The sequence below is a fragment of the Platichthys flesus genome, chromosome 13, assembly GCF_949316205.1.
Source record: "Platichthys flesus chromosome 13, fPlaFle2.1, whole genome shotgun sequence".
Taxonomy (NCBI): Eukaryota; Metazoa; Chordata; class Actinopteri; order Pleuronectiformes; family Pleuronectidae; genus Platichthys; species Platichthys flesus.
In genome coordinates this window covers 13,238,051-13,250,722 of record NC_084957.1, presented here as the reverse complement: position 1 = coordinate 13,250,722, position 12,672 = coordinate 13,238,051, and the positions used below count along the sequence as shown (strand labels likewise).

General features: G+C 45.1%; 1 protein-coding gene across 1 annotated transcript; it reads left to right on the top strand.

Annotated features, from left to right (window-relative positions):
* The first annotated feature begins 298 nt into the window (after nucleotides 1–298).
* Nucleotides 299–10,853, top strand: LOC133967544 (ras-related protein Rap-2a). Its single transcript, XM_062403062.1, has 2 exons — nucleotides 299–1,236; nucleotides 9,325–10,853. Exons 1-2 carry the CDS (start codon nucleotides 923–925, stop codon nucleotides 9,560–9,562), a joined length of 552 nt encoding a protein of 183 aa, XP_062259046.1. The 5' UTR covers nucleotides 299–922; the 3' UTR covers nucleotides 9,563–10,853.
* Nucleotides 10,854–12,672: the final 1,819 nt, after the last annotated feature.

Sequence of the window (12,672 nt, the reverse complement as noted above, 5' to 3'; positions counted from 1 at the left end):
GCAACACGCACAGAAAATGCTGCGTTACCATGGCAACATCATCCGGCGCATTTTCTTCTTGGATGTGCATCCTGGAGGCGCCGCTGTGATTGGACGAGCTCTCTTTGGATGTCACTGGGGCAACCGAATGATGGGAATTTTAACACATGAGCGGAAACGCAGCCGCTGAACAGTCAGCGTCTCTGCTCCCATTCAAGGCAGCGGGGAGCGCGGGGCTGCCATTGGACAGCTCGCACATCCGTCCGAACGAGGAGGGAGGGTGGTGGTGTTTTCTTTTTTTTTTCCCCAGTCTCAGTACGGGAGCCGAGTGGGGACCGGCTGGTTACGCAGCGGCCGTGGGTCTCCGCCCGAGAGTATGGCGGCTGGGATCGCGCAGGAGAGCGGGGGAGAGACGGAGACATGCCCGCGATGGTGACAGGAGAAACAAAGAGATCCGCAGGTTGCTCCGAGCAGGTGTCCACAGACTTGGACTTGTTGTCCCCGCGGAGGCCTCAGCGGCTGCGGTTCGTTGTCAGGTCGAAGCCCAGCGTCCTTTTCTTCCCTTCGATGGAGCAAGTTTGTGATATTTTCTCTCCTGACGCACAGAGAGGAGTGAGGCCAAGCAGATGAGAACCGGTCCGGTCCACATCACCGGCCGATATTCTCCTCCGCCTCCCCCGGTGCACGTTCGGGACGATCGCGGTGCTCGGACGCTCGTACAGCGGTCAGTGTCTGGCCTGCGAGGGGTAAATTCTACAATGAGATCCGTGCTGGGGGCACCGAGTCTTTGTGCTCTGCCGTAGCCGAGCAGCAAGGCGAGCGGGACCGTGCGCGCGTTTCTTGACAGCCCGTCCGACATGGCCCACGAGCGGTGACTGTTTCGGGTTCATTTCAATGACGCGCGGACTCTTGGCACCATAACGACTCGATTTCCAAATCCACGATGCGCGAGTACAAAGTGGTGGTCCTGGGCAGCGGCGGGGTCGGGAAGTCCGCCCTCACCGTGCAGTTCGTCACCGGGACGTTCATCGAGAAGTACGACCCCACCATCGAGGATTTCTACCGCAAGGAGATCGAGGTGGACTCCTCGCCGTCGGTGCTGGAGATCCTGGACACCGCCGGCACCGAGCAGTTCGCCTCCATGCGGGACCTCTACATCAAAAACGGCCAGGGGTTCATACTGGTCTACAGCCTTGTCAACCAGCAGAGCTTCCAGGACATAAAGCCGATGAGGGATCAGATCATAAGAGTGAAAAGGTTGGTTTAAAATATCAGCAGGAAAAACCTATTGTGGCCAAGTAGTGTGGTGTAATGGATGCTGGAGCTTGTTCTTCCGGGCCCTGTAGTTGAGAGATGGGCCCCGGCCCTGCTGTGAGGACTGTGCTTGGATGGAGATGCTGTGTGTCTTCAGGGCAACACCACACGCCTGTTCTATTTTGGTGTGCCAGGTCTCAGCCTCAGTGGTTGTTGGTAGGCAAATCTGCAGCCCCGGCACCGTTAGAAGTCATGCGTGATCTCAGAGCGTCCTCAAGTCTCCTACAGACTTTCTAATGTCCCAGTCTAGACGGCCACATCCTAGGGAGGACCAGTGTGTCCCACGGCCACAGCTTGCTAGACGCCGCCTGTGATCTGTCAGTGTCTTCCTATGATGCTGCAACCTCAGTGAAACACCGGACCAGGGGGATACCCGGGATTCACTGCAGCTTCAAGGAGGCACAGCTCAAAAACACTGGAGGGGCTGGAGGCAGGGACAGAGGCAGCTCACTTCCATGAGCCCGGCTTCTGCTGAACGGGAGGCCCTGTTCTTAATTTACAAGCTGCCCAAGCTCTTTAGGAAGAGCGGCCCAACTGAAAGTGTGAGATCTTCTGATGTCTGCTCCACGGATGATCCCGATGTGGGGTCACCGGAGCGAGCGGCTGATTGATGCAGGAGGTTAGCCGAGGCCGCTGCGGGGCTTGTGCCGTCATGATATCGGTGTTCCTGTACCTCAGGGCCAATGTACTTGTATAAAACCCTAAATACACGGTGTCACGGTGGTTGGATAATCATCTGCAATCAGTTAGTTCCTGTTTGTAATGGGCAGGCAGCGTGCACTGAGCTGTGACTGTGTGGGTCCATCAGTCATGGTAGGTGTCAGTCGATGTGTTGCGGTCAATTCAGGGAGTCCAGTGGGCTCAGGAGGAGACACAAAGCAGTGTGTTGATAAAGCATATTGTAGTCAGTTTACACAGTGTGTTCAAGTTGTAGCACTTTTGCTGTTTTCGCCTCTTTCCGTCGTCTAAAAATACAATTTCAGTTTTTCTCTTTTCCACATGCACCTCACAAACAATCCTATAAATCTGCGGATGAAAGAATGAGGTCAACCTGTTTTCCCCTTATGGGTTGAGAATGTGGAGAGGTACTTCCAGTCTACAGTGTGTGTGTTGTGTTTGTGTATGTGTGTGTGTTGATTGAAGTCCCAATGGGGCCTTCAACCTGAAAACACACAAACCTGTAGGGATGAAGACTAAGGTCCCAACGGGTACAGTTTTTTGACGGTAAAGATTTTATTTTCGTACGGGGTAGGGATGAATTGAGTTGGATGTGATGGTTAGGGTTAGGGTTAGGGGACAAGGGACTGCCCTGTATAGAGTGCCCCCCCCCCGGGGATAGTGTGTGTCGAAGTAGACATGTTTTTATATGTGTACATGTGTGCTCACACAGCAGATGCAGCCAGGCTGTTATGTAACTTCACACTGAACACTGTGTCTCCTGCTGCTGTATTACATTTTCAAAGAGGAGACAAATCAAAGTGTTGCTTAGAGCTGATGTGTAAAATACCCCAGCATCCTCCATCGCACATCAGTTGGCCGACCAGCCTGGCATCAGAAACATTTCATTGATCCTTTTTGTTTCAAAAAAGGAAGTAGTTTGCTTTATTCTGTTGTTTGTTTTAGCCTTTTAGCCTTTTCATACATTCAGGTAATTTTTCTTTCACTTAAAGCTTCTGTTGACTGCAGGGGACGTCCTCAGAGGCTGTTAATAGGAAACGCAACTCACACGGCGACAACAATGAAGACAAGGACTGACTAGAAATGGGAAAAATTCCCCCACACCAGCAAAGAAGTGGGAGGCTGAAAATGGGACAACAAATCTCACACAGGGCGAGAGATTTAAGGGTCAAAAGACAATTTACAGACCACGTATTGCAAGTCTATTCTCTACTTTATATAACCATCAAAGATCAACACAGGAGACAATACATTTGCCAGACCTTTACCATGACAATCCATGATTTAATTTATTGCTAAAGGTAACAAAAGCCACAAAATCACACAAACGATCACTTGTAACCACTGAACATCTCAGACTGATAATGACCCTTTGAAACAGGGTGGCGTTGTCCTTTAATACGTCTGAACGGCAGCTCTGGCGGCTACAAATGGCTGAGTTCAGTCACTTTATTTTTACTCTGCAGTCAGAGTGTTTGTTTACCTTAATCCACTGTTATTACTTTGACTTGCCTGTTCGTCCGTCCTCGCGGCAAAAACACTGGTGACCCATCACGTCCGTATCGGCATGCGCCCCGGTCAAAGGCACTGCGGTGCGTCACTCTCACTCCGACTCCTGTCAGCATCTATCAGTGCCTGCTGTGAGTGGACGGGCTTCAGCACAGAGGCCGGGGGTGCACATGGTTACACCCTGGCCCGCCTGTTGTCTGCCGGCGACCTCGTCACTCCTCAGTTCAGCTGCCGGTATCTGCACGCCAGGGATACGTTGTGATTGGTGAATTCAGAAGCCTTTTCAATACAAACACCAGGGTGGGAGGTTAGAGACGGAGAAGGAGGTGAAACAATACCAAGATTTTACAATTAAAGTGGCGCTGATGTTGTCAGCGTCTCTTATGTGCTGATGTCAATGTTGGGCCAAACTGTGGAGATTGCATTCAGGGCTTTTTCATGAGCCAAAAGGCTGAAAAGATTAAGATCACTAACTGGAGGAGCAGCACTCACCCAAACAGATCCTCTTTCATCGGTTTCTTTGGCTTTTGTGAAAACCGAAGAACTGAGCTGAAGTTCAGTGACTGCTGTAGATGCTGTGACTCAAATCAGATACCTCAGTTAGTACACTTATATGTCTTATAGCATGTACACAGTGTCCCCACTGATGTTGTGTGTCAATTCAGCACTGTGCGTCTCTAGCTTTATAATTTCTATAGCAAGAAGTTTGGCTGAAGCTGTGTCTCAAGTCCCTCTTCAGGTAGTAAACGTACATGTAGTTCACTGTGTAGCCGGAATAGTCATTGGAGAAGTGTGTGAATTTTGACAGTGTGTTCTCATGCTGATTTCAAATTGAACCGTTTTTAGCCTGTTTACGAGAGGTGTCCATATGAACACCCCCCCCTGAAGTGGTCATTACAAACTCAGGCCTCACTCTTCACGAGATGCCGATGTTTTCAGAAACTTTTGCTCACTTGTTTTAATAATGACAATTTAACTTTCTCGTTTGAGCCCTTGTGTCCTTCCTTGACAGGTTGGAAAATAAAAATATGTTGAACTATTCCTTACGTGGAAAGTGGCTACATTCAGCTGGTGAAAGCCACAAACCAAGAGTTCTGTGAACGTATGTGTCCTCCCCAGTCACCAGATCTGAGTACAATAAAAAAAAGAGGGATGTGGTAGAATGGGAAATTCCCAGTATGAATGTGCAGCTGACAAATCGGTAGAAAATTACAATCGGGTCAACATGAAGCCAAATCTCAAAAGAGGAACTGTGGTGTTCCTAATAAAGTGCTCACTGAGTGTAAAAGACAACAAACTGAAACATTGTACTGTATGGTGGTCTAATTTAAATTGAAGTCTTTGTCTCTCTGATATTAGGCTGGTGGTAAGACTCGTGTCAATACTGGAATAAGATCCCCAGTATAAAGTTATATTTTCAGTGGAGGATGTGGAACGAGGCACTCGGGCCACGTTTCTCTATTGAACGTGTGAATGAGTCTGTGAACTGTTCAAAGCTTACTCCGCTCCTTTCTCACCCCGTCTTATGGAGAGGCAGCCTGAACACATTTTTGATGCAGTGTGCACTTTGAATTTCAGATTTTCAGCCTTGGACTTTGTTCAGTAAGGGGAGGAATTTGGTTCAGACGGCATAATTACCCCCAGGGAGATGGTGGACGGCTTTATTGTTGCTGTAATACATTTGATCCAAGGATGACTGTTCAGTGTGCCGGGTTCAGTTCTCATCTATCTCGTCCATTTTGACATTTCATGGCCGGTGTCTCCGTGAATAGCCTCACGGTTTGAGGGTAAAGCGAAGTAGGGAATTAGTTCTTATAACCTTCAGAGAATCTAATAAAGCCTTGAAGTTGAATTCTAAATAGCAGAAATCTTTATGTGGTTGTCGTAGCATGTTGATTAAAGACTACCCAGAAGTGCCTTTATGATCTTTCCGATTTTTTTCACTGCTCTCTGACTCAGCTGAATTCTTTCCTCTGGCTGAACTGAAGACCTCCCTCACAAGGGGCCGTTGGGAAAAGGCGCATTCACTCTCCCCCTTGTCCTGACGACGTTGGCTGGATTCAAATTCAGAGACTCGAGGGCCGCCGGGCTCGGCCGTCCGTCAGCAGGGCCTCTGTGAGTTGATGCTTCATGCATTATAGATAAGGCGTATCTGGGTGAGCTCAGATGGGTGTTAGCACTCAGAGTGCTCCAGCGCGGTCCCCGTCAGGCTCACAAGTCGAGGGCTAAAGCATGACACGTTGCTTGAGCTGTTTGTGTCCAGGCACAAACGCGACCCGACTCGGTTATTCATTTTGTCGTTTTGCGGCTGGTGTCTAGAACCTCATAACCCGCTCTGTGTGTGTTCTGTGTTACGGACGAGCCTGGCCCGCTTGCATCAGCCACCGTTGGGCCCAGACACAGTGTGGCCGACACCCTCTATCACCGAGGCCAGGGCAGCCTCGGTATCTGTGGCAGCCACCATCTCACACCTCGTGGGACTGCCTCTGTTATTATGACTATATATAGAACCTCTCCTTTGCTACCAGATGTCTTTGTGCATCTGCTCCTGCTATGATGAGACCTAAATGAGCAGCTTAACTCAACGACAGCAGACCAAACCACACGGGTGACTGGACTGACTTTAATGGAATTCCTCCTGCTCTGAGAATATAAATCAATTAATCGATTAGTCAGTAGAGAGACAATTAGTAAGTAGTTTGATGATTGGTTATTATAATCTCGTTATCATCAAATGTGTTGGTTAGTCAAGAGGCAGAAAATTATCACCGGAAGGTAATTTGATTAGTAGTTAATCATTGGGAGGATTTTTCTAGTTAAAAATGTCAAAAATTCGCTGTTTGGAGCTTCACAAACTGAATGTATTTAGATTTTTAGATAGATCTCTTACTTTGTGCTAAACTAATTGGTTCTACAAATTCTACGGACCAAACTAATAATAGAGAAGAAGATGGAATCATTAATAAAGAAAATCATATTTGGTGTTAGCCCACTGTTCAATTTGTGATGATAATGATGATTTACCTTTGAGCCCTAGCTCCATACACAGAGTTCAGGTACCAACCATCTTGAACTGGGTTTTTTTTTTCTTTAACAAGAGACATTTGGGGCAGGAAAGTGAAAGCTGCTATGAAACAGCATGTGATGGTAGATAATACATGAGGTAGTTAGGTGACCACCGGCCTCCGCAAGAGATTTAAAGTGGGAGATTTGAGTTGCAACCCCTTTGTGGGGGAGACAAGACAGAAACCAAATGGTACCATTACCCCACCTAAACCCAGAGCCCCCTGTGGCGTCTTCTAAATGGGCACAGCTATAAAAGGGAAGGTTCTGGCTTGCAATCTGCTCACCGACATCTATGTTTAAGTTTTTTTCAGTGACGGTGGTAATGGAATATAAAGTTCTGGGCGAGAGCCACCCACCACCAGCTAGAAGTGGTCCAGAAATAGTTGGGAAATCACGTCCTCACTGTTTTTTATTGACCCCAGGAATGCAGTGAATGAGACTTGGCTGCTGTAGTTTCTCATACAAGTTATCTTTGAAGCTCAAGGGCAACACACAGAGGAACCTCTGAGATCATCTCCTAAATCCTGGTTGCTCCTTCACGGCTGGTGAGCCAATCCTGGGAGCAGGACGGGATTGTGATTAAAGTTCCCTCTGTATAATATATTCATGAATAGATCAAAGTTGGCTTCCTTTTCTCGGTAAGTTTAAGCTTATTTAATGCTGAGACTTGCAGCCCCTGGCCTGTAAGCAGGGCTCAGGCGGCCCGACCTCTAAGAAGTATGACACTTACGTCTTCTTCCACATGTATACCTGTTACCATAGCGATCAAGGATGAGGATGATGTTTTTTCCCACTTCTATTAATAATTTAGAAGCATGTATATATCAAAGAGTAAAGACAGTGTTTTAAAACCCCTGGTTATGTTGGTGGTTGTTCGGGGGGGTAATAACCGGTTAGATGTGACAACGTGGCTCGGTGTCGTGGTCAGAGACATTTGAATTCAAACGATTGGCTCCAGCAGATGGAACACTCTCCCTCACTCGCCTCATTCAGATAAGGATGAAAGAAATAAGCTCGATCTTTGTATCTAACGGCCTCCGAGGCTAACCATGTTCCCTGATATCAAAACCGATGTCGCGATTATATCAGTGAAGCAACATCCCAGTTGTTCCTCTAAATAATTAAAAAGCAGAATTCCATTTAGATCATCTGACCTGACCGTCAGTTGTGGCTGCAGTTCCTCAGAGATATGTCACCCAGCTCCACAGCACGGAGCTCAAAGCTCAACAGATTATGGCCTCTTCCTGCGCTCTGACCCTCCAGGAGCTCAAGGTTATATTATACTACTCATTTCCTGTTGTCTGCGAGGTCAAGGTTTAGACTTAAGCCGTTTTCAGACGAAGACTCAGGAAAATGTCCGGAGACATGAGTCTGGGCATTTGCCTTTCACCGATGAAGGACTCAGCAGGAGATTCTGCACAACAGGAAAATCTTCAGACAACTCAGACCGAGTCTTTTGTCGTCCCTGCAACTTTTTGGTAATTTGTCAATAAAAGCTCTTGAATCTTTTTACAAGTTGACATCTTTGTCTGCGTCTTCTACGTGTATAACTGACATATTTAGTATTCTTCCAGTTTCTCATCCAACATCGTCCCGCTGTATTCTCACTGTGGGCTCACTCAGACGTTTTTACTAAGTGGGCTGGCAGGAAAGGTTCTGGGAAATGTCCATAGGAAGCTGACTTGAACATATACGATCTCACGTACTGCTCCTCCAGAAGATTGCAGGACTTCAGTGCATATCTAAAAACAGCTCTGGTGTGTACATGAGGCAGGGTGGGTGGCTTGAAGGCTCAGCACTAAGTGCCTCGCAGTAAGAAGGTGCCGTCCTGGTTCTTTATGTGGGAAGCTGCCTCCCACAGTCGGAGACCAGTCAAAATAGGAACCTTTCTTTCCGTTTTGAACATGGAACCACCCACAGGGAGCCCACATTTTGCACCCGGCTGAGCTTTTTTGGAAATACTTCACCAAGCGGGTGATTTTTGAAATCGCAAGGGCTGATTTCATGGTTTGAAATAGCAGAGGAAACAACGCTGAGATGTGATTGTCAAACTTTGCTAAGAACAGTAATTTCACTGCCAAGTCCCTCTGTGGCTGCTTACTTTTTTATTCTCAACACTTTGAGTTTTTGCAAATAAGGGGGGGCGGGGGGGGCTTCCTTCTGCACTCCAAAGACATTTAGATTGAGGTTGGGTTAGTTGGTGATTCTAAACTGACCACGATTGTTTGTCTCTTTGCGTTGGTCCTGTCTTACGCTGGCGACCTGTCCAGGGTGCACCGCTCTTCTCACTGGGATTGGCTCTAGCCCCTCTGCGATCCTCAGAGGATAAGCCGTTCTCAGTCGATGATGGATGGATGCTCAGATTAAGGGAAATAATGTCTAACCTGTTGGGATCAGGGACCTGGTCAGGTTGCCTCCCTGCATTCTAGCCCCAAAATGCTTGGCTCCCCTAAGCCGGTCAAGAAAATTCTGAAATGAGGTAATGCGCAGTGTCGTCCCTTTTCAGTCGTTTTTTTTTTATACAAAGTGAAAATTACGGATAATGAAATAATATCATTGACTAGAGGGTTTCCTCATGCAAATAACAAAGGTTCGTTCAGCAGTGCAATTCAAACTTTCTGAAGCATGAAGCAAGTGTCATTGTTGCCAAGTTTTGAAAGAGTAATTTCCATGCTTAACTGTGAAGGCACAAAAAGAAACGAGATGATTGATTCCATTCCTGCTCCTCAGACATCAGCTTTAGCTCGGTCGTATTCACGCTTCTGTTTCTGCCCTCAGGTACGAGAAGGTCCCCGTCATCCTGGTGGGGAACAAGGTGGACCTGGAGAGCGAGAGGGAGGTCTCGGCCAGCGAGGGCCAGGCGCTGGCCGAGGAGTGGGGCTGCCCGTTCATGGAGACGTCGGCCAAGAGCAAAACCATGGTCGACGAACTGTTCGCTGAGATTGTTCGGCAGATGGACTTCGCCGCCCAGCCGGACAAGGATGACCCCTGCTGCTCCTCTTGCAATATACAATAGCCCCGGGGGCTTTGAGGGAAAAGAGTTCTACTTAGAGGAAGCTACCACGACAACGCAGCAGAGAGACACACACGCTCAGACATGCACACGCCAATTAAATGGAAGTCGAATCCATGGTTGAACGCAATGGATGTTAACTCTACGGAGCATACAATCTGCAGTGACATGATTAATAATGACGACATGTGAGTAATGAATATGTTTTGAATGAGGTATGCTGCAAGAGAAATTGACAAACAACAAAAAAGGAACATGCCCTCGCCTTATTTGACTCTCTTTAGTTGTTTGTTTGTATCCTTTCATCAGCAAAGACTCCCCTGTCAGGATCTCTACACTTAAACAATGTGATAAGAATGAGTGGGTTTTTTTTTTTTTTCCCAGGTTTCGTCCCTAACCCTAACCCTAACCACATAACACCAAGATTCATTTTTTTGTTACCATGAGTAGCTACTGTAAACTGACCCCAGAGGAGTGTTTTTAATTTGCAATATGTCAAATATGAGTTTCTATTCATCATAGGGCTGAACCAAAGAGGTGAAATGAAAGCACCTCCACTGTCTTATATATATTTTGAATCTTCCTCAGCCGTTAAACAAAAAAAAGGAATGGAGAGAAAAAGGGTAGACAAGTCATTCAATTCTTTCCTTTTTCTTCTCACTTTTGAGATTTAATAGTAGGACTCTAGGATGTCTCTTACAGCAGACTGCAACAAAGAGGTCAACTTGTCAGTGTGTGATTCTCTCTACGGACGATCTCTCCAAACTCCTTTCACAGCATTTAAAGTGAAGCTGCCAACACTTGCCATACGTAACATGTCTCTTTTTATTTCTCCTCCAGTGTCAGTCTGAACTGAGCTGCTCAGGAGTTTCATTCCTTACGTGCCCAGTGTTCAAATCCATAGTAAGAACTAGTGACGACAAGAGGCCGTGATCCTGAGAATAATAAATGGTAGTGTAAATATTTTGTATTGAAAGTGCCAGCTCCTGTGAAGACACTGACTCAACACGTGGAATTGTCAACTGTATGCATGGCTAGTAAACAAAAACAAAAAAAGGACTCTAATCGTTTGAGGCTGTGGAAACGTGCAAACCGAACACACACACACACGTCAGGATCTGGACATTGTCTCAACTGTACATCCACGATGCCGCGGGAACCTGACTCTCCCCGTGTGACCATTTTCATCGTTGATTTTATATTTTTTTATGTGACCATTTACTCTTTATTCCCTCTCTGAATGGTGACACTGTTACATTTGACACCTAACAATAAAAGTGCGTTCAACACTCAACCAAGGCTGCCAGGCTTAAAGTGAAGGATGGACATGTTCATCTCTTTGTTCTGTGACTCAAACTGATTAGTTTCCGCTGCTCTTTCTCAACACGTCACCCTGATCATGTGGAGATTCCTTTACATGTCACAGAGGCTTTACCAGATTTGATTGTAGCTTTTTTTCAGTGAAAATAAATTTACATTTGGACAAAAGTCGTATCTGGCGAGGGAAAAGGACAACAGCAACAACAATTACAAAGTAAGAATCAAATAAAATAAAAAAGGAAGTTCCTAGGGTATGAGGTTTTTATTACAGTGAGAATCCAGAGGGGTTTCTATTCTTGCTTTTCAGATTTTGCACCCACATGTTACAAACGTCTCAGGAAATGATTAATCATCTGTTCTAAAGATAACTCATCTGTTTTCAGCTGATAGACCACAGCTCCTGTGGGGCTCTTAAAACGACTGAAACTCATGGGAGAGTCCATGAAAATCCAGATTTACTGTCCACTAGAATATGAACAAACATCCTGGTTCTTTTCTCCTTTTTCAGAAAATACACTTAAACACAAAAATCCTCGGAGGGAATAGATTGTGGACGTCACAGGAACAGCTTGGAATGGGGGGGATGGGAAAACCTTTGCACAGTAACATGACTTTAATTAGAATGTTATTTGATATACTTTCTGTTTGGATATCTAGTTGAACAATGTTTTCACAGGAACAGCTTAACCAATGGACTTTAAATGATTCCTGTCCAGTTCAATTGGACAGGATTGTCTGTTGCTTTGTGTATTCAATGTTTTAACCCATGTCCAGATTAAAATATTCGAGCAGGAAATATGGTAACATTTGACTTTAAGGCTCCTGTTTAGAAACACTAAATAAAGGCATAATACATTTAATATAAGACATCATTTAATTATAAATATTTATAATGTAATATGTATAAATTATCAGTTATAATTTCTCCTTTGAATCCATATTTTATCATTCAATAGATGTTTACACACATGACTCCAGTTTATGGTTGTTATTATACTGTGATTATTTACATTCCTGCAAACTGTCTCTTTACAACTACATTGTGTTGTGTGTTATAAACCATCTCTCAAATATTTATATGCTACTTATCAATATCATTAGACATAATGGCATAAAACAAAATGTTGTCCTTGAGAGTTTGTTAGTTTAGGTCCAGTACTTCCAGCCTTCCATCTTGTTTCTTAGCACCATGCTTTTAAACTTAAGTTTCAAAGAGCCTAATGTTAAATTAAAAACAAATGAATCAATGCATCATGAATTATCGCAATAGACTAAATGTTTATATAATGGATGTTCTAGATACAGATTGTTTGAGGATAAATAGAGTTCACCAGAGTTGTTTGCTTGAAATTGGTAAAGGTTTTGAGTTATTTTTAAATGTAATCAACGCATAAACACAATAATTCAATCAAGTGCTGGTAAAGTGCAGGCGATGTCACAAACATAAAAATAAAGAAGGGGCTTAAACACTCATAAAACTTTTTTTTTAACTCTTTAACTCTGTAATTTCAAGTGCGATCGCTGAATCTGATGAAACACAGAACACATTAACTCTGTGCTATCCAGAAATGGGAGAACATAAAGCATATTTAGTGAATACATCATGGATATGGAGTCCGTCCCTCATGTCAGGTAGGGAGAGGAACCAGAAATTAGTTACAAAGACAAAATGATTTTCGGGGATTACTTAAAAAAAAAGTTGGAGTCTCTATGTTTTGTTTCTTTTTATCTGCTTAGCCAATAGAGATAGTTTTGAATCGCTGATGCAGAGTGGAAATGGCCTGATTGGGGGT